This window comes from Haemorhous mexicanus, chromosome 15, assembly GCF_027477595.1.
Source record: "Haemorhous mexicanus isolate bHaeMex1 chromosome 15, bHaeMex1.pri, whole genome shotgun sequence".
Taxonomy (NCBI): Eukaryota; Metazoa; Chordata; class Aves; order Passeriformes; family Fringillidae; genus Haemorhous; species Haemorhous mexicanus.
Genome location: NC_082355.1, coordinates 1,439,038 through 1,466,743, shown reverse-complemented (window position 1 = coordinate 1,466,743; position 27,706 = coordinate 1,439,038). Strand labels below are relative to the sequence as shown.

Below are 27,706 nucleotides of genomic sequence, written 5' to 3'. Positions count from 1 at the left end.
TTCATCAGGATCCCTGGATATCCCAGTCCCTGTCCATCAGGATCCCTGGATATCCCAGTCCCTGTTCATCAGGATCCCTGGATATCCCAGTCTCTGTCCATCAGGATCCCTGGATGTCCCAGTCCCTGTTCATCAGGATCCCTGGATATCCCAGTCTCTGTCCATCAGGATCCCTGGATGTCCCAGTCCCTGTCCATCAGGATCCCTGGATATCCCAGTCCCTGTCTCTCTGGATCCCTTGATATCCCAGTCCCTGTCCATCAGGATCCCTGGATGTCACAGTCCCTGTCCATCAGGATCCCTGGATATCCCAGTCCCTGTCTCTCTGGATCCCTTGATATCCCAGTCCCTGTCCATCAGGATCCCTGGATATCCCAGTCCCTGTCCATCAGGATCCCTGGATATCCCAGTCCCTGTCCATCAGGATCCCTGGATACCCCAGTCCCTGTCTCTCTGGATCCCTGGATATCCCAGTCCCTGTCCATGGTGCTGAGCTGCCCAGGTGTCAGGGCTCTCTCCCTGGCTCCATCTCTGGCAGAGCCTTTGGCATTCCCGAGGTCTCCCGGGTGGATTGTGTCCCACAGTGTCCCTGTCTGACCTGGTCCATCAGTCCCAGCTCTGTTCTCTCTTCGTGGCTGTCTCGTTGGAGTCTGTTCAGTGTGAGGTGCAAAATGTCTCTGCTTGTCTCTGACATCCAGTCTGTGACTCGTTGGGAGCACATTTTTAAATTCCCGATCCTTGTTTGAAGTGCTGGAGTTCCAAGGGATGTTGGAGGGAAACACCTGCACATTCAGTGCCCTGGCCATGCTGGGAGCCAGCATCCAGCTGGGAATTCCTGCAGGAGCATCCTCAGCCCACACTCAGGCAGTGCAGCTCCCCTCAGACACCTGAAACCCAGCAGCTTCTTGGTTTTCAGGCATTGCTTTGACTGAAGATTTCATTCCCGAAGCAGGGATTCACACTTTTTAATGTGGGATCTGGATATCTGGAAGAATCACTCTCCTGAACTCACTCTGGGGTTTGCTTGCTCTCATTTTCCATCAGTTTGGCCTTTGAGCTGGCACTGACCCAGGTTTGTGTTCCCCTGCCAGGTACACGGTTTTACACAACGGGCACCACCAGGAACAGGAGAAGCTTCCCATCCACACCGACCCTGAATCCCAAGAGTCCTGTTTCTAGTCCTGGCCCAGCAGAGGAGGAACAGAGGCCTTTTGGGACATCCCAAGGATTCACAGACAGCAGCACTTGAAAATCCATCCATCTGCATTGTCCCGGTGCCTCCTGCAGTGAATTCCCAGGAATGTCCAGCTGGAGGAGCTGGGTGGGAGCATGGGGAGGGTCAGGACTGATGTCCCTTCCCTGTCCCTGTCCCTGTCCCTGTCCCTGCAGGAGCAGCTGGAGCTGTGCCAGAGCCCTGCTCCAGGAGCGAGGCATTCCTGGCAAAGCCAGGACCAAAACAGCTCCAAACCAGCCTGAGCAGGGACTCCTGCAGCTCCTTTCCTGCTGCTCCTTCCCCTTCCAGCTGCCCCTGCTCAGCTCAGCCCACCCTGGAGGTCACAGCTGTGGGGTGGCACCGAGCTGCCCCATCCCTGCTGGCTCTGCCTGGAGCCTGGGCACTGCCAGGGGAGGAGCAGCCCCACGTTTTCTCCAGGAGAACAAGAGGAAATGTTTGCTGCCCTTTGGTTCCAGCCCCAGCTGCTGCTTCCCCCACCCTGCAGAGCTCTGCAGTGCCCAGGGAGGATCCCAGGGTGTGCAGGAGCTGAGTGGGACCAGCAGGGCCAGCCCAGCTCAGAGCCATGGCCCTGCTCTGCCATTCCCAGGGGATGGGACGTGCCCTGGAGCCCAGAGCTGTCCCCATCCCTCCCTCAGCAAACTTTGGGCGTTCTGAGACAGCAGAAGCTTGGCCAGGAGCCAGAGCCAATGGATCACTAAGTGCCATCTTGGAAAACAAACCACCTAAACCCTTTTCTAGCTGCATTTGGAAGAGAGACTTCCACTTACCTTTGCCACCTTTATTTTTCTATTTGTTGCTGGTCTCTTCCAGTCGAGGCAAGAAGTTTTCCAGACTTTCCAGTCTTGCATTTGCAAAGATCTCAGCCCTCAGCTGCTTCCTGCATGTCGGTGTTGCCACGTTCCTCGTGGGCTGCTTCCCCCTTTGCATGGAAAGGGTGGGCAAGGCTCTGAACTCCACAAATTTGGGAAAAGGATTTTCATGCAGGATGAAGACCACGAGCCTCGACCCTTTTTAGGTGAAGATCTACCCCAAGATGCCACGCTGAGCCTAGAAAATACAACTGTACTTTGTCATGTCGTGGAACCATGTACAGATATTTTTAATGTACAAAGAGAAGCTGACATTATTTATTATTTTTTATCAGGAACATGTGTTTTTTTCATTAAAAGCTTCTAGACCAAGGAGCTTAACATTCTATGTATTATTATTTAGTAATATTTCTGTTGCTATGTGACAGGTATTTACTGCAAACAGACAAACCCCGCTCGGAACAAACACAAATGTTGCTCAGTAGGAGAAATGTTGTGCATGAGAAGAACAAGTGGCTTCCTGGCCATGGTGTCTGACTTCTTTAAATACTTCTTCCACAGCAAAGTCACTGGTAAAGCTTCACATCCCTTTCCTGTAGGATTCAGAAGGACACAGGGCAGAAACAGCCCCAGTTGGAATGCTGAGGTAGAAAATTGCTGCCTGCTGGAAAGACACAAATTGTTGGTGTTTGTGGTGGAAGGTGCTCCTGGTTCATCTCTGGGACCTGGTTGGCAATGACCTGTTTTTACAGGGTTTTGTTTCCAAAAAAATTCATTTAACTTTACTCTCGACACCAGAACTGCGGAGTGAAAAAAAGCCATTATTGAAAATTTGGAAAAAAACATCCAAGGCTGCCTCAGTGCTGTGATCCTCCCCCTGTGGAAGTGCCCACAGGGGTTTGCTGGGCTTTGGGCACACGAGGCTGCAGAACAGCTTGGTTGGTTTCACCTCAAGTGTCAAATTTCTTAAAGAAATCCTGAAAAAAAGCTTTTCTCTGTCCCCTTTGAAGGGCATCAAATCTTGGTGTGAGATTTCCTGGAGTGAGATGGAACCAGCAGCACAGGGAGAGGTTCTTGGGTTCTGCTTTGTCCTTCAGGTGTTGTTTTCTCCTTTATTTTTATGTGCATTAGGAAAAGATCTCTTTTTAATTTAAAATAAACTCCCATTTTCTCCAGGGACAACATTCCCAAGGCTCTGTCAGTGGGAGCAGTGGCTCCCCAGCCAAAATGGTCAAAGGCTCTCACTGGGAAAAGGCTCCCCCCTTCCCACTGGATGAAATTCCAAACACCAAATGTCCATGTCCTGGATGGACACCAGGACACCTCTAATCCCTCCCTGGGCTCAGCAACCCTGTCAGGACCCACCTGGCAGCTCCTGCTCACTCAGCCAATAACCCCAGCACAGCTCCTGTGACCCAGCAGTGCCCTGGGCCATCAGCAGTGGAGAATTCCCCTGGAAAGGAAGGGCTCTCATGGAAAGCCCCACTCTGGATTGCCCTGGCTGCTCCTGTGGCCTCCCAGTTCAGCTTTGCCCATCTTGGCTGGTGGTGCCAGTCCTTGCCTGTGCTCAGTGTCTGTGCTGCAGTGGCTGTTCCTAAAAATAAAAGCTCCTCTCTGGACATGGCAGTGAACTCCAGCTTGGGCTGATTTCTGGTGCTGCTGGCACTCCAGCCCCAGGCTGGGAGCAGCTGCCACCTCCCAGCTGCCCCTCAGGAGGCTCCAGGGGCTGGAGCAGGGAGGGGAATCTGCCCCTCTGCTTTTCCTACAACCCCTGCCAGGAGGGGACAGCCGGGGGGATTGGGCTGGGAACAGGGACAGGAGGAGAGGGAACGGCCTCAGGCTGGGCCAGGGCAGGCTCAGGGTGGGCACAGCAGGAATTTCCCCATGGAAAGGGGGCTCAGGCACTGGAACTGCCCAGGGAGCTGTGCAGAGCAAGAAGGTTCCCCCTGAGCCTCCTTTTCTCCAGGCTGAGCCCCTTCCCAGCTCCCTCAGCCTCTCCTGGGGCTCCATCCCCTTCCCAGCTCCATTCCCTTCCCTGGGTCCCTCCTGCCTGAGGGCTCAGAACTGGCCCAGAACGGGACCCCTGGAGGTCCCTCAGCAGGGCCAGCACAGGGGACAGTCCCTGCCCTGGTCCTGACTGTGCCCCTGCTCACAGGAATTTGTTCCTTCCCAGCTGTGAGTTATTTGCAGTCCAGGAGGCCCCACTTTGTCCTGGCCCCTTACCTGGAGGAGTCCCAGGTCCCTGTGGAGCTGCTGATGGGATCAGAGCCATCCAAAGGGATTCGTGTGAGAAATGAAAGCCAAGGGTCCCCTGGATGCGGGGCAGTGGATCCCCTGCTCCAGAGACACTTTTTTGGCAAGCTCTGCTCCTCCAGGGTGTCTGTTCCACCAAAGGACACTTCAGGGAGGACAGACATGGGAATGTGTCACTGAAAACCTGCAGAGCTGACAGGGAAATGATGCTCACCTTGCCTCTGACTCAAAATGGCTTTGACTTTACCTCATCTGCTCCTTTGACTTTACCTCTGGCTCCAGAGCTCTGTGAACAGTCAGCAATGCTGCATTAGCTACATACATGCTGCTTTTGCATTTCCAGATACTCTCAGTTCAGGGATTACTGCAGGTATCTTCAGCCTAAAGCACATCTCACCCAGGACTGTGGCTCAGGGTGGAGCTCACTCCCAGCTGGCCCTGCTCAGCAAGAGGAGGGAGAATCTGAAGGTATTTGAGGCACTTCTTGGTGTCAGCCTGGCTCAATAACGTGCCCAGAACCAACCAATGGGGCCCAGATCGTGTCCAGCTCGTTCCCAGCACAGATGAAAAGCAGGGAGCAGCTCCAGCCAGGAGCTGCTTTGGGAGCAGGCAGCCCACACAGGCACTGAGTCATTCCCACCCAGCTCTGGGAGTGCTGAAGCCAAGGAGAGCATTTCCATTCTGTACCTGGCAGCTGGGAACCCTTCCCCAGTTTAGGATCCCCTTTTCCTCCACATTTGAGCTCCTGAGCCACCTCTGAGCATTCCAGGCCAAAAGGCAAGAAATCTGCAGGGGATTAATAATACAGACTCAATAAAAATATACCAAAGCTTTTAGTTCTTGCACTTTTGGTATAAATCTTGCTGAATGAATCCCCAGTTTATCTCCTGCCAACACCCAGGGAGTGCTGAGGAGCTGAAGGGAGCTCTCCAGGGGATGGGCCCTGGCTTTGGCTGTCCTGCTGTCACAGGCAGTGCACACAGGGCCAGGGTGTCCCTGTCCCACCCTGACAAGAGGGTGAGTTGGAATTGCTTATCTGGGAACTAGAAGAGGAAATCCTGGGCAAGGGGGTCCTCACAGCCTGAGCAGCCTGGAGAGCAGGGGCAACATTCCTGGCTCCATCAACCCCTTACAGCTTCTCACACAAAAACACTTCCAAAATCCTTTCCTTTTTGAAACCCAAGCACTGGTTCTGCCCTCCTCCTCAAGGAGAGGGAAAAGCAGCCCCAGCACAGTGAGCAGGAGGCTGTGCCCCCTGTGCTGTGCCCAAACACACCCTGGCCTTTCTCTGTTTACCTTCTGCACTATTTAGATGACATTTCCAGGCACCTGAGCCTCTCCCAGCTGGGATCTCTGCATCCTCTTCCAGGAAGAGCTGTGGGAAAAGCAGTGCCAGTCACCTCAGGCTCACTCCCAGCAGCTCCTGGACCTGGGGTGCTCATTGCTCCTCAGGGACTGTAAGAGGAGCCCCCTCTGACTGCACCTGCACAGAGGGACAGAAACCCCACCAAGATTTCACCTCCCCGGAGTGGCTGGGTCAGAGCTGACCCAGGGAAGAAATTCCTGCTCCATGTTTTCCCCAAAGCCACGCCCAGGGGGAGGCAGGGCACAGAGGTGGTGCAGTCACATTTCCTCCATCATCTCCTCAGTGCTGGCCAGGCTGCCCTGGGAGCTCCCTCTGGGACCCAGGTGCAAACAGCCCTGGATCCAGGGGCTGTGCTGGCCCCCAGCCTGTCCCCACAGGGGCAGAGAGAGCTGGAACTCCTGTGCTGCAGGAGCAGCAGGAGCACTGTCCCCTCCCCTGCAGGGACAGCAGCTGCTCCTCCTGCCACACTCCAGGCACGGGAGGGAGGAGAAGCCTGGCACAGAAACAGCTGGGATGCTCCAAGGAGAGCTGAGCTAGGGAAAGCCTCCCCTGCCCTGGTGATTGAATAAAAGTGCCCAAAACTGCCAGGAGATGGAGAGAGGAGGAAGCTCAGAGCCAAAAGATCAAATCCCCAGAAGATCCCAGCTCCTCCCTGTCCCCAGCCCTCAGGAGATGCACTCAGGGCGTGCAGGCACTGGTGTAAAATGGGTGTCACACTTCAGAGGGCAAAATCACTGCAAGGTTCAACTGCTTCCAGAGATACTGAACATAAACAAACACTTTATTTGTGTAAATACTTCTGCAAAAGGCTGCAGGGAGGAGATACCAGCTGGAGACGTGGTGAATACTCCAGAAACTCAGAAACATTTTCTGGACTAAAATGGTAAATCTGACAGAATCAATGACTCAGAGGACTTGAAACACTTCTAGAAAGGGTCACAATTGTTTTGGCTGAATATCATGGAATACATTATCTATGGTTAATTAAATGTAAGAGTTATAATAAACCATTGACTGTGATCCTGCATTAAAGCAAATTTAGTAACATTCACATTCTCTGCTGTTCAGTGCTCCACCTCCAGTCAGCACAGAGCAGGGCTGAGGAAATGCTCCCACTAGGCACCATTCTCTCCCTCTTAGCCCACGTATTTCTAGTTCCACATTATCCCAAGAATTCCCACAGAGAGAAAACCAACACTGCCTTGGCTGTGTGGAGCAGCTTCACCTCAGTTTTACAGAGCTAAACAGCACAGAAATCCCCATTAGCCACATTCAGCCCAAATTCAGAGAATCACCATCAGGATGATGAGAAAAATTGGATAAAATGGTCTAAACTGTACAGCTTTTACCTCAGAAGTGTCATTTTCTAGGCTGGTAAAGCCAGTTTTAAACAAGCATGGATGAGAGACCAGGCCAGAGGTGGGAAGTGGCCTCTGCCAGCCCTGGGAGTGCCACACCAAAATGTGCACGTCCCACCTCACTGGCAGCAAATCCCCACCAAACACCTGTGGGCACTGGGAGCACCTTTCAATACACCACACACACACATTTTGGGCAAATAGCAGCAGTTTTTACTGACCAGTGCATTCAGGGGGAGCCCAAGGCAGCCCCAGAGCTCCCTGGCTGTGTCAGAGCCCGTGCTGCCACGGCCACCAGGCAGCTCCACATCCCCTGCTCTGCCTGCCTGAAGGGAGAGCTCAGCTTCCAGCCAGCCTGAACGAGCAGAGTTATGTTCAGGAGGGTGGAACCAACAATCAGCAACTTGATTTCCATAGTACAGAGTCAAATACACCAAGAAAATGAAATCTAACAGTACAAAATGCTTGAGAACATTCTGCTTCCAAGGTGCTAAACATGGGGGCTTCCTTCCCCCCAAAAATGGGTTGAATATCTCTAGAAACTACCACAGATCACCAAATTCTCTACTTCTGTTTTTTTTTCTCCTGCTTCTGGCCTTCTTTGCAACAGCTGGAGAATATTCTGACCCTTCCAAAAATGCACACAAGACACCAAGGTTGTGCTCAACAGGTTTACTCAGACTGGACTCTTAAATGCTCAAGAAAAAGGCACAGATTAAAAGAGACTCTGATGACTCTTTTGAACACAGCAAATGGAATTGTTGTTTATAAGGAAAAAAAAATACTGCTATGAATTGTATGGGTTGGAAAGTTCAAATCTTCTTCCCCTTTCCTAATTATTGGCCTTCATTAAAATGGAACTTAAATTAAATTGTATAAACATATGAAATAAAGTCTCAGTATTAGGAAGTTTTGTTTTTGTGGGGTTTTTTTTTTTTGTTTCCTCTATGTACAACTCTTAGTATACAATTTGTACTTTCCATTTTACATTTAACTACATCCTCCTGGCCACGGGGAGAGCCGAGGGCGCCTCGGCGGGAAATGCTTTGCATTTGGAAAAACAAAAACCCTGCTTTTTCTTGGCCAGCAGTGCCAGGGGGAGGGAGGGCAGGCTGGGGGCACCCCTCAGATGTAGTCATCCTCCACGGGCTCCCCGTTGACGTCGCAGTAGTGGATGAAGATGGCCACGACCCTCTGGAACACGCCCCTCCTGACCTGGCGCAGCTCCGAGATCTCCTCGCCGATGGTCTCCATGCAGATGTCAGCTGAGAGCTGCCCCTTCCTCCTCGGGGCGTAGATGGTGGCTGGGCAGAGACAGCAAGGAAAAGGGGATGTTTCTCCCAGAAGTGTTGCCCAGCCAGGCTGGCTCTGCATTCAGACTTGGCAAAAGAGGCAAAGAGGAAAGGCCTCCCTCGACCGGCCGCGTTTAAGGGATGTTCTCTCCTGCCTTCCTCAGAGCTTCCACAGCTCCAGCCCCCATGTCCAAATGTCTGGGAGTGGAATGAACCCCACAGCACCAGAAAGCCTCTCCCTGAGTCCTCTCTGACATAATTCCAGGTTATCCATTGCTTAAATGCTTTATAAACAACAGCAATTGCTATAAATTGCAAATGAAGCAGCAGCACTCTCCTGAGTTTTCATGGCTTTAACACCATGACTCTTTTAACATCCTGACTCCTAAATACTAACAAATTCTTTGGTAATTCAGCCTTCATACTGAACTACAGGCATCAAGCCAAGCTAAAATGAAATTAAATTACATCAGGCCACAATAAAATTTTAAAAAGAAATTAAAAAATAAAACCAGAGAAAAGTATAGCCCAAAAAAAAAAAAAATCCCTTCCTGGTCCTCTTGAGATTCCTAAACTGGAGCTGGGTAAGAATATCCAAATCTGGATCAATTAAAAATACCTCTAATGAAGGTAGAGGTATTTTTAACCAGGACTCTCCTAATTAAGTAATGGAAGAACATTATTTTTCTTTGCTACCAAGCAAGGTTTTCAACGGAGCCCCAGGCCCTGCCTACCATCACATCTGAGCAGACTCAGCCGCTCCTCAACAGAAAGAGCCACATCTGCAGTAAATTCTAACCCACATCCTCACCATGCCAGAGTTTCCAAGTCCAGTTTTTGACTTTTATATCAAATTTCTGTGAGTTTTCTCACTTCTCTCCAGCCCAACTTAACAACAGATCTACCAAAACCAGCCTGAGGAGCAGGAAACTGAGAAGGAAAGGGAGGCACTGCCAAAGAAGGAAATCTGTGAAGAACCAGAGCAGGTTACTCACTCCTCTCATCGTCCTCAAAGTCATATCTGGCGTAGCTGTTGGGCTCTGCTGTCCTCAGGGACCTCAGCCAGGGGAAGTCAGTGATCATGGAGTAAGGAGCACCATCCACAATGCCTGGAGAGAGACAGGTGAGGAGCCAAGAGGAAAACAGCACCCCTGCAGCACCAGCACCCCTCAAATTCTGATCACACAAAGCAGCTCCTCACTTAGTGCCCCACTGAGCTGCTTCCCCAGCTCCTCACAAGGAATATTCTCCACACCTCTGGGGATGATGCAAAGCTCTTCTCTGAGCAGGAGGCTGAGCAGAGCCCTTGGCTCCCCACAGCTCTCACCTTCCAGGGTGTAGATGTCTCTGCCCCAGGGGTACTTGGGGTATTTCTTCAGGTCCTCCTCAGTCCTGGTGGCCTCAGGGAAGAACTCGTATTTAATCAGCTCTCTGGGGAGAAGGAGGGAGAGGTCACAGCCAGGAAATGGGCAGGTGGGAGGGACAAAGAGCAAAGGAGAACTCCTACTACACAACCTTCCCTTCAACGAGCCTGAATCCATGGAAAAACTGCCCCAAGGCCCTCACAGCAGCTCAGCCTCCAGCCCTTCACTCTGGAGAGCAACCACAGCCACCAGGGACAGTTCAGAACTGCTGGATGAGATCCACTGACACAATTCCCTGCTGCTGGGAATTTTCAGGAGCTGGTACTGACTGAACATCACCTTCCACAGAACCCAACACTATTTCCTGAAGCAAATCACTCTTTTAAAAATGACTTGTTTTCAGCTTTGAAGACATTTCCCAGCTATTCCAACAACTTCCACGTACAACTGAATTATTGCTGGATGAATGAGGTTATTGCTGGAGAATTTACAGGATTTTCCACATGGGCTCATAGTCTGTTTTATATTAAATGCATCTTAACACTGGATTTACACTGCACCACCCAGAATTCAACCTTCAGTAGTAACCAAAGGGGTTTTTTTTTTAAATTTGGGTGACAGAATAGAGCAAATCTGGAGCTGCAGCTGCTCCAGGACACCATGGAGGGCAAATGCTCCCTGGTTGAGGGCAGTACTCACTGGTTGATGTTGGCTATGGTGTCCCAGGGCTGCCTGGGGAGGGCCAGGGCTGCCTGGGGAGGGCCAGGGCTGCCTGGGGAGGGCCAGGGCAGTACTCACTGGTTGATGTTGGCTATGGTGTCCCAGGGCTCCCTGGGGAGGGCCAGGGCTCCCTGGGGAGGGCCAGGGCTCCCTGGGGAGGGCCAGGGCTCCCTGGGGAGGGCCAGGGCAGTACTCACTGGTTGATGTTGGCTATGGTGTCCATCCAGCTCCTCACCCGCACCTTGTTGCGGACGTTGGGGGGGTTGCTGAACTCGTGGATGATGCAGATGTGGTAGGGGTAGGGGCCACTGAAGATCTTCTGCTCCAGAGTCAGCGTGTCCACCTGGGGACAAAGACGTGTGAGCACCACAAACACTGCCAGGGGGCTGCAGAGTCAAGAGCAAACAGATATTGACCAAATCCCCGGGAAATGCAGCAATGGGAGAGAATTTTAACAGCACAAAGAAACACAGGACTGAGGGGAGTGAAACCTCCCCAGGGCAGCTCTGCCAGTTTATCTTCTTGAGTACTGGAACTGGATGGGAAATGTCTCATTTCTGATGTCTTTCCCAACTCCACTATGGAAATAAAATTACAGAATGGCCTAAAATTACATTTTTTCCTCAGAATTTTTGTTACAAGGAGGGGATCAGTGATTTGGGGTTTTATTCCCATCTAATATTTTTACCACTATCCTTTAAGAGATGTGGTTTCAAAGCAAAGCTGATTTTATGGATTTTATGTAAAATCAACCTTTCCTTGTTGGCAAACCAAGACAGGAAAGCAGGAGAGGAGCAGCACCACAGAGGGATAAAGTCAAACATTCCCAACCTTCCAGATCTTAAATGAAGCCCTCATAAATCCTCATCAGATGATTTAAACAACTCCCTAAATGTCCCTGCATCCAGCTCCTTCACAGCCTGGGGGAGGAGAGGGTGGCTCCCAGTCCCACCAGTGTCCTGCAACACTCCAGCATCAGGAGGGGATGGAGCCTCCAGAATCCCAACCTCTGCTGTTCCTCAGTCTAGCAGGACATGGATCAAGGATTTCAGATCCCTGTGCCAGGCTCTGCTCACACACAGCTACAAGGAGCACCCAGGCTCTCACAGTCTGAGTTACCGTTTGAAATGAACCCAATGCACCTGTCCTAGGGTGACTTTATGATGTCTGTATCCCCAGTCACCTGCTCTGTTTATGCTGGATATGAAGTTCTGCACCTTTAGGAGTGCAGTTTACAATATCCTCTAATGCAATCAATACTGGAGATAGTGAACTTTAATATTTAATCCAGCAGAGTATCTCAAAATCCAAGCAGCAGGCTCTGCAATAAAAGCCCTGCTGGGTGTGAACACCAAATTTCAGGGTTGTGCTGCTGTCCCACCCCTGCCCCAGCTGCAGGGCTGCCCCAGGGAGGCCAGGCTGGCTCTGTACCTGCTGCATGGGACGCAGGTAGATGATCCTGTTCCTCTCTGGGGGCATCCTGAGGATCTGATCCAGCACCTGATCCATGTTCAGCTTCTTGCACTGGGCGTAGTCAAAGCGATTCACCACGGGGGCATTCTCCACCTTCAGGTGCTTCAGCACACGGCACCTGGTGGCTGGAAAAGGAAATAAAACACCTCAGGAGCCCCCTGTCAGAGCATTCCAAGGCTGGCAGGTTCAAAAGAAGGCAAACAAGCAATAGAAGTCCCAAAAGATTACACAAACATATCAGATATAGCCCAGCTCTTCATTTTCTCCATATTATCATCAAACCTTTCTGCTGTGACCCTGCCAGAAGTGGCCTTTTGAAAGGCCAGGTCAGATTTCATCTAATAACCTTTTCCTCCCTCTGTTTCCTTTCACTGAAATGCTCTGAGGACTGCCACAACTTCCAAAATCAGCTCAAACACAGAGGACTGGGAAGCCACACAATGGAAAATAAAACTGTTTCCTTTCTAGCAACACTGCTCGTGTAATGAAAATTTCCTTCAAAACCAATGTGTGTTCTAAGTATTCTGGAATAAAGAAAGAATTCCCTTATTTCTGCTAAGTAGACAGAGCTGATGTCAGAAGAAAAAGTCTTCATTTGGATGGTGCAGAAAACAATAAATGACCCAATCCAGGAGCAGTCACACCCTGGCATGTGAAACTAATGCAACCTAAGTGCCAGCACTGAAAACAGATTTTTATCATGTCAAGGAGCAAAAGCATCATCCTGTCAGCTGAAAAACCTAGGGCAGAGTGAAGAAATGAGAGAAAAACAAGGTACTCAAAGTCATTTCATCAACTCCTAATTACTGTATTACCACTCTTCAATAAACATCTCATCTCCCTAATTGTCAGATCATTTCAGCTGTTGATTTTCAGATATTAATCTTTATTAAAGCTGTTATAAGAGCCATTCAGAGTGGGAAGCAGCAATATTTGGAGTTCTAATTCATCAGCAATGCAGCTGATGAATACAAAATGAGCAGTGGCCTGACTTGAATTCTTCCTGGAATTTCCAATAATGCCAGAGGGAGGAGGCAGCCCTGACATGAACCACATACCATGGATGAACATCATTTTGGGGCAGTCTTTCAGCACCAAATCTGTTATTCCACAGTTGGTCAATGTGATTCCTACAAGGTTTTTGGATTTCAAAGTCAGTACCTGGGGAAAAATGAAAAAAAAAAATTATGAAAGGGTAAAAATGAAAGAAAAATAAATTGAATTTTATGATACAGGAGGATATGAACGAATATAATACAGCTTCAGTTCCCAAGAGGTGTTCATGGTGATGAAGCTGCAGGGGGAAGGAAAAGCCCTTACCTGAACATGATCATCCTCAATCACAGGGTCACTGGTGCTGGTGGATTTGTCAGCTGTCCTTTTCCTCTTGGTGGTTTGCCTTGGCTTTGGCTTTGCTACTTCTGGAAACAAAAACAAGGCAAAATCTTTCCTCTGCTCCATGTCAGGACAGCTGAGAACAGCCCACAGGGACAGTGACAACTCTTCCCACAGGTAAATCCAAACACCTGCCTGGCTTCAGAACAAATCTCTGCTTGCTCAAACCCCACTGTCAGCTTGGTGCTCAGAATTACTAAATAAATAACTTTACAGGTGAAAACCCAGGAATGCTGAACCTACACCACAGCAAGATGTGGAGCCAGGAAAAGAAAAGATTCATGGTTAGGTTACACTTGAATCTCTGCAGGAAACAGAACATCCTTGACAAATACAAGACCCAAAATAGCTTTAATGTTTAAATAGGAGAAATTATTTCAAACTCCTGGAAAATCTGTTCTTTGTAACTGTCACTAAGTTTTTCCTAATGTTGCAAAGGATGCCCAGGTACAAAATCCTTTAATGCTCCCAAGCTCCACCAGGGACCTCTAATTCCTGCTTGATTTAACAGATGAGTCTTTGAAAAAAAATTACCACAAGCATTATCTCCAACAGGAAGAGGAAAAAATGCCCTAGAATTAATTTTCTGTCATTAACAGAGCAAAATGAGAAATTATTTTACTAAAACTAAGCTATCTTTATTAAAACATATGTGCACAAAGATCCCCAAATTAATTGCTGGTCCTAAGGTAGAAACCAAACATGTTAAATTTATTAGCAAGATCTCTTCCTGAAACCTGAGCTGCATCTACCTGCAGAAGATCAGAGGTGATTTAGGCTTTGTTAACACGTGGGAGCACTAAATAAACTGGAAGAACACCAGGATATGAAGTGTTGGAATCATTCCATGTTAACAGAGGCAGGAATTTACCCTCAATCATCCCTACCTCCAACACTCACAGCTGTGTAAGCAGCACATTTCATCTTTCAGTTTCATTTTACCTGCCAGACATTCCCAGCAAAGAATCCTGGATATATGAGGTTGTGCCACACTAAGATGATTATTTTGGAAACCAAGCAAATTTGAAAGATACAGCAAGTTCCCCTCTCACATCTGTTGTTTTCTCCCTTCATTCCAGCCCTTCAGGGGTTTTATTTTATGTCAGGTGAACAAAACAATGATGTGAAGCATGAAGGTGTTTAACAAAAGGACAATTTTCAGTAAGTTTGAACACCCTGCCTTAAACCCTTGGAAGCAGAACCCAATGCAGGTCCACAAGCCTGGCTCAATTGTAATTATGACTTCATTAGTTGATAAAGCACCAGTAATAACCTTTGCCTTCTTGTTCAGATCTAAGTGTAGCTCCTGCCTTTGCAGGGAGGATTTTAATGGAGAGACAACTTCTGTTTCTATGGATCACAGCTTCCACAGGCAGGCAGAGAACCAAAAATTGCATTTGCTTTTCAATGGAGTAAAGCAAATACTGGTTAGAATTATGAAGAACACAAAGAGTTGCATGGAAGAAAAAGTCAGTGGCACTTTCAGAGAAACCTGATGATGGCACCTTTGTTCCATCAAGCTCTGACCCCTTCAAACCACTCAGGTTTAAACCCCTGACTAACAAGCTGCACTTCAGAGCTCCTGGGGAGCTGCAGCTGCTCAGAGCTGTCTCGTGGCAGCACTGCATGCACTCAGCCCTTACTCTGGGTGTGAGTCCTACCTGGCTCTGACACCAGAGGCACGTGGGACAGCCTGCTCCTGGCCCTGGTCAGGGGTCTCCGTGGGTACTCCTCCTTGCAGTCCAGCTGCCAGCCCGGGGGCTGCGTGCTCTGCTCCTGGCTGCCAGCCCCACAGGCACTCCCACTAGTCCTGTCATGCCCAGGCTCTCCTGCAGCCCCACAGTCTGGCAGTGTCCTAAGTGCAAAGTCTGGCCCGTCCCTGCAGGCCCCACTGGTGGAGGGGCTCTCCCCATCCCACCCCCCGCTCGTCCTGTGCTGCGCCCGGGAGCAGCAGCGGGAGCACACGGAGCTCTCCTCGGGCTCCCTCTCGCTGCACCCATCCCTCCTGCAGGGAGAGCAGCCACACTGCCTGCACTCCTCTCCAGCAGCTGGGCTGCTGCCAGCAGAGTGGCTCTGGGCTGCCTGGGCACAGTCAGGGCTGGGGGAAGCAGCGCTGCAGGAGCTGGGCGTTGCCGTGGATCCCGGGGCGTTGCTGCAGCCGCCGTAGGAATCCTTGCTCTTGCTCCTCTCGGGCATGTCACTGGCTGCTTTCATGTCAGCTTTGATCTGCTCACTGGTCACCTGGCAGCCCTTCTCACAGCTGCTCTCCTCCACGGGGAACTGCTTGGCCTGGCCCCCGTGGCTGGTGCTGCATCTCTTCCGCAGGGGGGTCTTGCCTTTGCCGCTCACTGCGGGAGTGAAGGGAGGGAGAACAGTGAGAAACCCAACAAACCTGAGGGCTCATCTGTGCAGGCTGCTAAACACAGGGCAGCCCAGAGGCCCATGACAATCTCCCCAGGAATGGGAATTATTAGTATTTGTAGCTGTTGCTGCACCTTTGGAACATCTTGCAGCTATTTTTGGAGTGACGTGCTGGAGGCTTTGCCTCACAAATCCACCAGATTGTCCAGAGCAGCTCACTGCTCACACAGGCACAGAATAGGAAAGACACACTGATAGCAGAATCAAAGAATATGGAATAGTTTGGGTTGGAGGGACCTTAAATCCCACCCAGTGCCACCCCTGCCATGGCAGGGACACCTCTCACTGTCCCAGGGTGCTCCCAGCCCTGTCCAGCCTGGCCTTGGGCACTGCCAGGGATCCAGGGGCAGCCCCAGCTGCTCTGAGCACCCTGAGCCAGGGCATCACACCCTCCCAGGGGGGGATTTTTTTTCTAATATCAGATCTAGAGAGGCTTCTGTTTTCTCAAATATGAGGAATACATGAGAGGAATCAAACAGGAACAGACAGGACTGAAGTTCACGTTTCAACAGCAACCCTCAGCTCCCCCTCCTGGGTCTGGGCAGTGCTGCCAGCAGTAACAGCAGGCTCAGCTCACAGGTGAATAAAAACCCACACAAATCATAACAGAACCTAATCCCAGGATCACTGAGGTTGGAAAAGCCCTCCCAGCCCATCCAGTCCCAGCTGTGCCCCATCCCCACCTTGTCCCCAGCCCAGAGCACTAAGAGCCACCTCCAGCCCTTCCTGGGGCACCTTCAGGGATGGGATCCAAACCTCCCTGGGCAGTTCCAGGGCCTGAGCACCCTTTCCATGCAGGAATTCCACCTGAATGTCTGTATGAATCCTCTCAGCTCATCACACTACCCAAGCCCCAAATCCCAGATATTGGCAATACAAAAGTTGATATAAATTCTCTCCAAACACAGATTTTTTTCCCCCCCTGAAACCAGAACTGACATCCACACTGTGGACTCACAGGCTTGATAAATTCTGTCCATTGGGAATCCCAAAGGGGAGCTGCAGGTCTCTGATCAGTGCAGCAGCACCATCTGTGTTTCTGTACAAGACCTGTGACTGCAGCTCAAACATGTCCTTCCACCTTCATTCCACAATCCAAACCAAGCTAGAAATGAACCTGAACCACATGGAAAGACTGAAGCTTAAGAAGGAATGTTGCACACCTGAAGGTTCTCTGGTTTCCACTGGATCCCTGCTCTTCTCTTCCCCATCTGAGTAACTCTGTGCAATGCTGTTGGAGATGCAGGCTCTGGAAGTGCCCATGTTTTCCTCCTCATCCTCACTGTCTGAATCATGGATGGTAATAGGAGCTGCTTTTACAGCAGGTTGAATTCCACTTGGTCCTGAGAAGGAGAACATCAGCATTTCATGTAAAAATTAAGCAAGCATGGATTAAAGGGCTGAAAAACTTTTAGCACTGCTTGAAAAACTGGTAAGGAATTAAATGGAGTCCATTTAGCCACCCATTCTATGGGTCCCTCACTAAAATCTAAATGGGAGAAGGGCAAAATACTGCATTTCAGCATTAAAGCCTTCTGGTTTGGAAGGGCAGGAGTGTCACAATGGAGTGTTACTTCCTGTTGTTGGGATATTCAGTAGAAAATTATATTGTCCAGCAAAAAATGGCAATAGAAGAATCAAGACTGAACACTGGAACAAGTTGGGTGCTGGCTTGAGAAAAGGCAAAAACAACCCAAGTGCTGCATGGAGAGAACTAAGGCCATGAACAGCAAGAGAGCAACAGGACAAGTTCATTCAGGCCTTCTCACTTTTATTATGCTGAGCACAAAAACCAAGTTTAAGGTCAAGGTATTTCCCGGCACATGCAAAGAAAGCTCTGAGCTGTAACTGAGAATAAATTCCTTCACAGAACTAAGCTGTGCTAACATCATTATTCAAAATCAGGCAACCCTGCTGAAGCCAAACATCCAAAACCAGATTTAGAGTGGAAAGTGAATCCCTCAGGGAGATACCAAGAAGTGATTTCTTCCCAAACTCAGTTACCTGCTTGCTCCTCATCCACCTCCATGGGAACAGCCTGGCTGGGAGCTGGCAGCTCATCCTGGCCCTGCCCAGCAGCCTCCCCTTCCTCCTGTGCCACCTCCTCCATCTCATTCAGGGCTGCAGAGGGCAACAGGAGGTCAGGAACAGGAAACAGAACAAACTGAGCCCTCAAACACCCACAGGAAATAAATAAAGACTGCCTTGATTCCTTTGGTGAGCCTCTGCGTTTCACAAAGTATCTCACAGATTTGTTCTACATTTCTGTAGCCAAAGCCCAGCCTAACTTTTGGGATTTAGTTCATTCAGATTAAAGCTCCCCACCAGGAGCTGAAAGAGCAGCAGGCTTTCAGTGCAGACTCCTGTCTTCACCAGGAGCCTGTGTGAGTGGGAATGCAGATAAAATCCTCCCCCAGAGCCCCCCCAGGATTCCCCTCAACTGCAAATCCCCCAGAGCCCCCCAGGATTACCCTCAGCCCCAATCTGCTGCTCCTCAGCGGGGCCCTCCTGGCGCAGCTCGTTCTCCTCGTTGGGCTGCTGGTGGTTGTTGTGGTGCACGTTGGGGTTGTTGTTGTTGTTCTGGTGGTTGTTGTTGTTGTCATTGTCATTGTTGGAGTTCTGATTGCTCACCAGGGCAGAGGAAACCCCAATTCCTGTGCCTGCGCTTAGGCCCACACGAGCACAGCCCTGAAACAAAGAGCAGAAATTCAGATTTGAGAAGATGGAGCTGTTATCTCAACATCCCTTAAAGGCACCAGGAAAACCACTCTGCTGCAATGTCTGGGACAGCACAACACTGCCAGGGAAACTGTCCCTCAGACTTCCTGAGTGCAGAGGTCCATCTTCAGGCTGGCAACCAAGAACTTACACTGTTCAACTCCTAAAAGCACTTCATTTTAATCTATTAATGGTGTTAATCTAATCTATTAATTTGCTGTGGGATGATGGCATGAATACAAACAGCAGATCAGAGCCTTCCCAGCACACGAGGTGCCATTAATGGTCAAAGGAAGCAGGTTTTACACTTTCCATTGCCTGCCAGCAGCTTACCAAGGGTTTGTGTTACAGTGTGGGAGGGGACAACAGGAAGAAATAAAATTCTTAAGCTCTGAACGCACTTCAAAGGGAAATGCTACCCCCATTCCACTCAGCAAAAAATCATAAAAACCTCTTAGTATTGTAAAGAGAGGTCTAGGAAGAAAGAACAACACAAAAAGCAGCAGCAGAGTGAACTATCAGCAGAGACCTTGAGAGAATGAGTGAGTTTTACTTTTGATAGAATCAAGGAGTTTTATTTTCTGGTCTCATGTTCATTCCCTGCCACTGCTCCCATTTGTAGAAGCAGCACCACTCTCCCCAGCATATCATGCTAAAAGCAGCTGCAAACCAGAGTCATTTATTACCAATCCCTTCAATTAATGACAGCTTTGAGAAGAATGCACACTGTTGTGCCAATGGAATGGAAACAAGTAAAAACCCTGGCAATGAGAAAAAGCCAAACCATTCCCTGGAATTTACCTTTGGAGGCTCTCTAAACATCTGGTCCAGAGAAATGAACTCCAAGCTTGGCAGTAACTCGATGAACTGACTGAAAGAGTCCAGCTTGATGGCATGGCACCTCACCAGGGTCAGGTCAACCAGGCGGGTCCACCTCGAGTGGTCTGGGAACACAAGAGAGGCCTTTCCTGAGGGATTCCCACCTCACTCCTTGTTTACCACCCCCTTTTCAGATCTGAGAGCAGCATCCTCTGGATCTCCATCCTGCTCCCAGCATCACCATGGCCCCAAAGCAAGCATCATCTACTGTACTTACTAACAACAGAACAAGCAGTACTAGAGCAGAGAAATTCTGGTTTAGCACAGAAATTCATATAATAGCTCTGAAATTTCAAAGGTGTGCAATACCTGTGATCCAATTATTTGGGTTATGTAGATGTGGGCAGTTGTAAATGACCAGATACTTGATGAAAGAAAAAACTTCATTTACAGCTTTCATACCAATATCTGTAATAATTCCTGGGTTTTCAACCACATCAGCCAAGCCGTACCTCACCAAGTCCGTACTCGTCATTTTACCTACAAAAGAGAGGAGCAGACACAGCAGTAAATTTGCCTTTTATAGCAGGATTTTTTAACTCCTTACTGATCAAATCATTCCTTTACTAAAGCTCAGCTTTCCCAGCCTCAGGTAAGAGGAAAACCAGATTGGCTGTATGAGATCAGCAGCCTCAACACATGCAACATTAATATTCTTATTAATCACTGAGAACATGATGGAAAACACAGCAATTTCTGAAATCCTTGGGGGGTTTTATGGATATAAAAAGTGTCATACACTGTAGTAAAAACTCATCAACGTAGCCTAGGTGAAGAGTTTCAAACTGTGGGAATTCCAGTTCAGCCATCTTCAAAGCAGAAAAAACACCATCTTTGGTCAAGGAAGGCTGGATCCGCACTTCGTGCAACCTGCAGGGAATTCAGAATTGCTCCTATCAAAAATTCAGGCCAAAACACAGAAAACACTCAAGAAGGTGCCCTGTTCTAACAAAACAGAGACTCTGGCAGGACTCAGAGGGCATTTGCAGTTATTCTGACCACAGGACACTCTCGTTATGCACAGTTTGTATGTGTATTCCTTAAGCTCTGATGGTTGTTCTGGCTCTTGGATGTCATTTCTAAACCTTCATTTTGAAAAAGGGGAAGCCAAGAGAGATCTGAAGGGAGGTACCTTCGTGCAGCAGTTATGATGAGGTAGCCAAGATCCACTTCAAGTGCATTCTTGCAAGCTCCCAGAACTATAGTGTGCAAATTCCTAAAACCACCTGGCAAATAAAGAACAGCCTTCTTACACTTCAGCCTCACATCACAGCCCTCAGCCCTACACATTTTCACCAGTGTTGTCTTAATCTTTTCCAGCAAATCAAGAAAACAAATATTTGCACCCAACTCCTCCAATCCTGGTTCTGCTCATCAACATAGGTAGCTCATTAAGAATTAATTGCAGTTAGAATATCAGAATTACACCCAATACAGAGCATGTTCAGCACTATGACCATAGTTCCAAACACTCAAAAAAAAAAAAAAAAAAAACATGCTACAGACAAAAAGCCCCCAGAATTTGCTAATTTATTTATTTATTTATTTTTATTTAGGTATGAGGGAGTAGGAGTTTCCCACCAGATCTCCAGCTGTCTTCTACCACGTGCTGGATAAGTCCTCCAAGAAATGGAACACGGACCAGCTCCAAGTGCTCCAGATTCCTGGCAGAAGCCAGGCCTGTCACCAGGGGAACATACTTCAGAGAGTTTGTGGGTCCTGCACACAACAAGGCCAGAAAAACAGAGCACATTGTTCACTTCTCCCTGAATTTTCCCATGGAAGAACTAAAACACATCCACACAAATCCCTCTAGAGCAGGAAGTCAACAGAACCACACAGCACCAAGTAAGGGACAGGACAGGGAGAGATTTCTGTCCAACACCACAAATCAAACAAGGGCTGCTCTCAGAATGCGAAATTCCAAGACTTTAACAGAACCAGATTTCCTCCATGCTCTACCATCCCCTTCAGACAGGAAGAATCCCTCTTACCAGCACAGTTCCTCATGACAAAAGCACGTAAGCTGATACAAAGGAAATCTTTAAAAGGCTGTGGTTTGGTGAGTCTCACCCACTTCAAATAAAGGTGCCTCAGCATTGGGATACAAGGAATCTCAGGGACATTCACCCCTAATAATACATAAACAAAACAAACAAACATTTTAAACAAGCTTTAAACTAATCCTCTGCATGACAAATTCCTGGCTCTCAAAAGGAAGCTTTTCTGTGCTTTGTGGCAAGTGAGAAAAGCTGTGAACACTTGAAACACAAGTTCTTCACCTTGGTTTGTCAATAACTCTTTAGAACTTGCCCCCTGCACCTGCTATCAAATATCCAACTAAGATCTCCAAGATGCCACAGCCCAAACTCCCTCTCCTCCAAAGAATTACAAATCTGCAGAGTTTCAAAGCCTTTAAATCCACCTGTGTTGAAGCCAACTACTTCACCACGACCACACTCACCTACTAAGTGCAAAGTCTGAATTTTAGCTCCTATAGGAATTTTCAGCTTGTTCTCAGGAGGAATTGGAAAAGCACCATTACGATTACGAAACTTCCCTAAAATGTGGACTTGGGGCATGTATGTCCAAATAGCTTCCACCAGCTCTAAATGAGAGGTCTCAACACCCTGGATAAAAGGAAGCAAAGCAAATGCTCTAACACCAGTTCAACAACAACATCCTCTTAACCATGTAAACTACAGAATGCAACTTTATTTCACTTTTCATTTCTAGCAAGACTTGTCTGTTTAAAAGCAGAGGGATTGGAGCTTTAATTCCTTGCTGGGCTTAAGAGCACCTGGGATTCCCAGTGGTGCAACTAAAAATAGCTGTCATCAGCAAACAGGGTCACAATTAATTCCTCCCTGTGCAGCCAGGCCTAAACCACAGCCCTGGAAGCACCAAGTCCCTGTCACAATTTTTAACAGTGCTGAAGGAGGTTCTCTCCCAAGTCCAGCCACTCACCAGCAAATTTGGACAGGCCTGCAAAGCCTCTAAAACTCCAGGAATGCTGAAAGCTTCATGGCCACGGACCCGGCGCCTTTCCAGATACCTGGGATGAAGACCATAAAGTTGTTCAATGTCTGGCATCTTCCTCAGCAGCGTTAGGAAGCTGGAATCAGTGAAACCTAAGACAACAACAACACATTTGGTATTGGTGTGGCAGCAGACACTCGGCTCTGAAGGGAAAGCCAAACACACTTCTCTCTCTATGTGGCAGTACAAGTTCTGCGGTGTTGAAAAGATGCACTTGGTGAAGCAATAGCTTTTCTTTTACTTCCACATTCTAGAAATCATGACCTAAATACTCCTCTGCCATGAATTTTGCAGGTTTGCTACGGGTTTCCTTCAGAGGAGCTGCATGGCTGCAGGGTTCACTCTGCTCTTTCCACCCTCACAGGAAGCTTTGTGGGTCTATTTTTCCTGGAATTCCATTTATCAACTCCATGGGTCAAAAGATCCCAGCTGGATCCCTTATTTCAGCTCACTATTCACCACACAACTCACATTTCTCACAGAAACAGGATGGTTTCTTAAAGCAAAGGTTTATTTTATTCTAGTGAAAGACAGCATATAAAAAGGATTTTAACTGGCTAAGTGACTTGTATTTACACCAATTTTAGGCTAGGTCTAAACACCTGCTTAATACCAGCCACAGTCAATCTCAATTTGCAAATCCTCTCATTTTCAGAATTCCCTCATTTTAGCTGTGCCCCCCACCAAATCTCAGCAGTGCATTTTAAACCCAGCAGAAATCCTGGTACTCACAGGGTTCACCCAGACTGACAAATTTATCTATTGATCTGCAGGTGACTCGAGGTGTGACATCAAAACTTATCCTTACATTGTTAAGTGCTGGCAGATGAGTTGCTTTCTCACTCCATTGTATTTTTTGCTGCCTGCATGCAAACAGCTCCCTTCCAGCAATCAGACAAACACAGATTGTGTTGACAGGTGCCTACAGAGCACTCCCAGTCACAGAATGAACCAGCTTGGAAAAGACCTTTGAGATCATCAAGTCCAACCTATGACCTAATACAGCAATGCCAAATTTGTATCTGCACGCAGCCAGAGACCTGGCAAGCCACTCCCCAAGGCAGCCAGGCCAAGGAAGGGAAGACCCCACAAGTGCAGGTTTATTGAGCAGAGGGGAGAGGCAGGGAGAGCTCACCTGTGGGCATGTACTCCCACCAACGCCCCGCACACAGATCCACCACCTTGACCACGCGCAGGTACAGCGTCACCGCCTCCTTCAGCTTCCGGGACAGGCACTCCATGCACATGATGTCCTGCAAGGGCAGGTACCTGGGGACAGCAGAAACAGCCCCTGCTGCAGCCTCCAGCTGGCCCAAAGCACAGCCTGCCTGCAGCACTGGGGCATTTCTCACATGGCATTGCCCGAGTTCAATCCGGAGTTCTGCTGGGCAGTGACTCAGCAGCTCCTGGCACTGAGGGTGGAAGAGTCACACAAATGGAGTCTTAAATGCACAGATAATTTGGTTCTGGTATATCAGAGAAACACAGAATGTTTGGGTTGGAAGGGATCTTAAAGCCCTTCCAGTGCCACCCCTGCGATGGGCAGAGACACCTTCCACTGTCCCAGGTGGCTCCAGCCTGGCCTTGGGCACTGCCAGGGATCCAGGGGCAGCCCCAGCTGCTCTGAGCACCTGTGCCAGGGCTGCCCACCCTCACAGGGAAGGATTTCTTCCTTAAAGACAATGCAAACCAACCCAAACCCTGCTGACCAAGCCATTTCCCTCAACAGGTTTGATTAAGTTACTTTCTTTCTAGCACATACTGCAAGCTCAATTCCCAAATGTTTTGGAGAGCTGCTGTTTTCCAAGAACTTGTGGGTGACCCATTATGTTTTGGGTAACAGGGCTGAGTGAACACCTGGGAGAAGGACTTTGCTGCAGGGGAGGTCACATCCTCATGCCAGTACCCTTCTGCAGATGCAACAATTCCCAAACAATCACCTCAACTGTGCCCTACCCGAAGTGCATTTCTGCTCTAAAATCAGTATTTATAACAGAATTAAATCACTTGTTTACTTCTTCTTCATTCTAACATTCAAGACACTCACACAAATTAATTTTCAGTTTACAAACGAATTTTGCAGACTGAAAAAAACATTTGTCACCCCCTTCTAGCCACTTCTCCACCTGTGGTAGATCCACTGTTTGCTGTCTCAGAAACAGGTGAAGTCGGAGAAAAAACAAACAACTCCAAAGTAAGAAGAAGCACTGAACTGATTTCTGCCAGGTGCTCACCTAAAGATGTGGCAAAGCACTTCATGAGAGAGCTGGTTCATGTAATCTTTTGGCTCCTCAGCTTTGGTAGACTCTGCCCCTTCCCTGCTCACTGCTTTCGCAGTTTTCCGCCGGGGCCCCATCTCTGCTGCGAGCTCTGCTGGGAGGAGAAGGGCACAGAGTCATGAAATTCAGGCACCTGAAACACAGAGGGACACAGCACAGAGGGAACAGCAGTGAAGCTGCAAAAAACAGGCTGTGGCTTGATTAGACAGAAGGGCTCACACAAAACCTGAGGATTCTCAGACAAACCCTCCCGGCTGAGGGGGTGATGAAGAAATATCACCACAGGTTTAACCAGAGATCAGCTTTTTTTATGAATAAAAACCTTCAGAGTGCCCACCCTGGGATCAAGGCAGTCACAGGGAAGTTGTGCAGGGATCACCAGCTCAGCACCAACTACAAGGTTCCAGTGCAAAATAAAAGTCCAAAGTCTGTCCAGCAGAAAAATGATTTATTCTTCTTTTTGGAAAAAAATAGGCTCCCGCTGATCACTCTCCCAAAAAGCCCCATTAAAAGCCCTCAAACCAGTTCCTCTTGGGAGGTGAGAACAGCAAGAAAAATATTCAGGTTGCTGAGTTACAGATCAAAGGCACAGAACAACTGGGGGTCACTGGAAGCAGCGTGCAGGATCCTCCCTCTGCTCCTTCCTGAGCTGTGTCCTCCCCTCTGCAGCACTGCCAGGCTCTGGGGCTCCAAGGCTCCGTGTAAAAACACCCACAATTACCATGGAAGCAACACATCAGCAACTAAAACAAAGATGAACTCACTGCTAACAGAAAATCACCTTCCACAGATGCTGAGAGATCCTTTCATGACTGCACCTGGCAAAGATTTATTTCATTCTAACACAAGAACAAGAATGAGGAGGGCAGAGCATCCCCAGCTCAGTAAACCTGTTAAACAGGTTGGATGCCAAAATTCACTGGATCGAGGAAAAACAACTGGTAAAAAAAGGCAGATTTTGGAAAAGCTTTCAGCAAGGCCTCGTGGCAGTCAAAAACTGAAATGCTGACAGCTCCATTGTGATCCAGTTACTGCAAAACACGTGGTTCCACACATTTTGGGTGCATTTTAAATTACCACCTGCCTGCTGCTATTACTTTATTTTAAAGGGGAATATTCAAACTATAAATCCCCACTTGGATTTATTGTTTGACTGGATCTCTGCTCCTCTGGATTGGGGGAATTCTCCAGCCAGGAGTGAAGACCCTGTGTTTGTTCTGTTGGGGGCAGGATATAAGGGCTCAGTTTGGGGTGATCAACCTCATAAAATTAACTATTTATAGACTGAATTCCGAGGCAAACATCAATCCCCAGTCACCTGGGATAGCTCAGCTTGAACAGAGGATTGCAACACAACCTAAAACCTTCCAGGCTGGCACAGCCAGGTGCTGGGAACAATCCAGCAGGAAAGAGAACAGCAGAAGCACTGGGGCAAAAGGCAAGAGAAATGAAAATATTAACAACCAAGGCAGGAAAAATGCTGCCAATGACACCAGCACAACCCGTCCCTGCCATGAAGGGAGAGAAGAAGGATTTGTCTCCATGAGTCTGCATTTTCTGCACAATAAAAGCTCCTCCTGGGGTTATTCTGAGCTAATGAGCACAGCTTTAACACCTCATTCTACATCAGCGAGCTGACCCCATTTGAACATAAAAGACAAATCTCCACAGCAGGAAGAGCTTTATGTATCCAATAAAGCAAACGGGATTCTGCGGCCCCACCTCAATTTATTCCCGACAACGAACGTCGCACGAAACAACAGCTCGACGTGCTCTGTTCTTGATGGGTAAACACCCTACGGACCTTAGAAAGGTTAAAGAACCACGGGGAGACTCCGCAGCAGCGAGAAACGAGGGAAAACGCGGCGAGAGCAGCCAGGGCCGGCCTGGCAGCGCCGGTAGCGAGGGGCGCTCCCGGAGCGGGGGAAACGCCAGGACGCGGTGGTTTGTGCCGAGAGAAACCGAGGAAAACCAGGTTGCCCCAGAGCCCCGTCACCTCCGCTCACTCCCGGGGGGCCCTCGGGGCCTGTGACAGCGGGGCCGGCCCGAGCCCGCGGGGCCGGGAGGCGGCGGCGGCCTCCGGCTCCCCGCCCCGCCGCCCCGGGGGCCGAGCCGGCCGCGCCCCCGTCCCCTGGCGCTCGCTGCCCTCCCCTGGCGCTCGCTGCCCTCACCTGCCCTGGCTCCCCTCGCCGCCCTCGCCCCGGTTGTGGCCGCGGGGCAGCCCCGGCCCCGCTTCCTGCGCGGCCCCTTCCGCCAGCGCCGCCGCTTCCTGCGCGCCGCTTCCGCTTCCGGCCGCGCTGCGGGCCCGCCCCGCCCGGGGGGGCGGCACCGCCCGCGCCGCGCTGAGGGCACCGGGGGCACCGGGGGCTCCGAGGGCACCGGGGGCTCCGAGGGCTCCGTTCGGGGCTGGGCTCGCTCAGCACAGAGCGGCAGCCGTGGGAGTCAGCGGACGTGCTGGCGCGGTTGCAGTCCCAGCTGTGCCGAGCTGAGGGACACAGCGGGATGGAGCTCGGAGCGGCCGCGGCTGCGGGAGGCGCCCGTGGCAGGGCGGGATGAGATGGGCGTCAAGGTCCTTCCAGCCCAAACCATCGCAGGGTTCCGCGAGCATCCAGCCCAGCTCCTGGCCCTGCACAGCCCCAAAATCCCACCCTGAGATCCTTGGAGCGCTGTCCAAGCCCTCCTGGAGCTCTGGCAGCCTCGGGCTGTGCCCATCCCTGGGGAGCCTGGGCAGTGCCAGCACCTCTGGGGGAAGAACCTTCTCCTAAATCCACCCTGACCCTCCCCTGGTACAGCCCCAGCCTTTCCCTGTCCCTGTCCCTGTCCCAGAGATCGGAGCTGCCCCTCGGGAGCAGCTGCAGACCCCAAGGAGTCTCCCCTCAGCCTCCTCCAGCTGCACAATCCCAGTGCCCTCAGCTGCTGCTCCATGGCTTCTCCAGACCCTTCCCCACCCCATGTCCCTCCTCTGGAGGCTCTGCAAGGTTTATAAGGGATTTTCCCTGGAGAGTTCACCCTGGCCCCACAGGTGTATTTGCAGCATTGGGCAGGTCTGCACCCAAGCCTTGTTTTAATGGCTGTGTTTGGGTGGATCCCAGCAGAAATCACAATT

General features: G+C 49.6%; 2 protein-coding genes across 5 annotated transcripts in view; one reads left to right on the top strand and one right to left on the bottom strand.

Moving 5' to 3' along the window:
• Positions 1 to 8,087, top strand: part of HTR4 (5-hydroxytryptamine receptor 4) — a 54,666-nt gene extending 46,579 nt beyond the window's left edge. For both annotated transcript variants that reach the window (XR_009488331.1, XM_059859765.1), the window contains one exon: positions 1,092 to 8,087. Coding sequence is in view for 1 of the 2 variants with exons in the window: in XM_059859765.1 (XP_059715748.1) it covers positions 1,092 to 1,179 (88 nt within the window). In the remaining variant the exon portion in view is untranslated. The remainder of the gene's footprint in view (positions 1 to 1,091) is intronic.
• FBXO38 (F-box protein 38) lies at positions 7,678 to 26,884 on the bottom strand. 3 transcript variants are annotated; one of them, XM_059859762.1, is made up of 22 exons: positions 26,772 to 26,884; positions 24,556 to 24,691; positions 23,457 to 23,590; positions 22,250 to 22,413; positions 21,747 to 21,912; positions 21,277 to 21,414; positions 20,864 to 21,001; positions 20,415 to 20,508; positions 20,022 to 20,152; positions 19,592 to 19,762; positions 19,205 to 19,347; positions 18,157 to 18,373; positions 17,690 to 17,806; positions 16,849 to 17,028; positions 14,926 to 15,612; positions 13,190 to 13,290; positions 12,928 to 13,030; positions 11,828 to 11,994; positions 10,594 to 10,739; positions 9,640 to 9,743; positions 9,308 to 9,421; positions 7,678 to 8,324 (listed from the first exon to the last, which is right to left on the bottom strand). In XM_059859762.1, exons 2-22 carry the CDS (start codon positions 24,675 to 24,677, stop codon positions 8,146 to 8,148), a joined length of 3,516 nt encoding a protein of 1,171 aa, XP_059715745.1. In that variant the 5' UTR covers positions 24,678 to 24,691; positions 26,772 to 26,884; the 3' UTR covers positions 7,678 to 8,145. The 3 variants fall into 3 exon arrangements, with proteins under 3 accessions (XP_059715745.1, XP_059715746.1, XP_059715747.1); XM_059859763.1 differs by having other exon boundaries at positions 24,556 to 24,694; positions 26,772 to 26,864; XM_059859764.1 differs by lacking the exon at positions 26,772 to 26,884 and adding an exon at positions 26,323 to 26,346.
• Between the last annotated feature and the right edge of the window lie 822 nt (positions 26,885 to 27,706).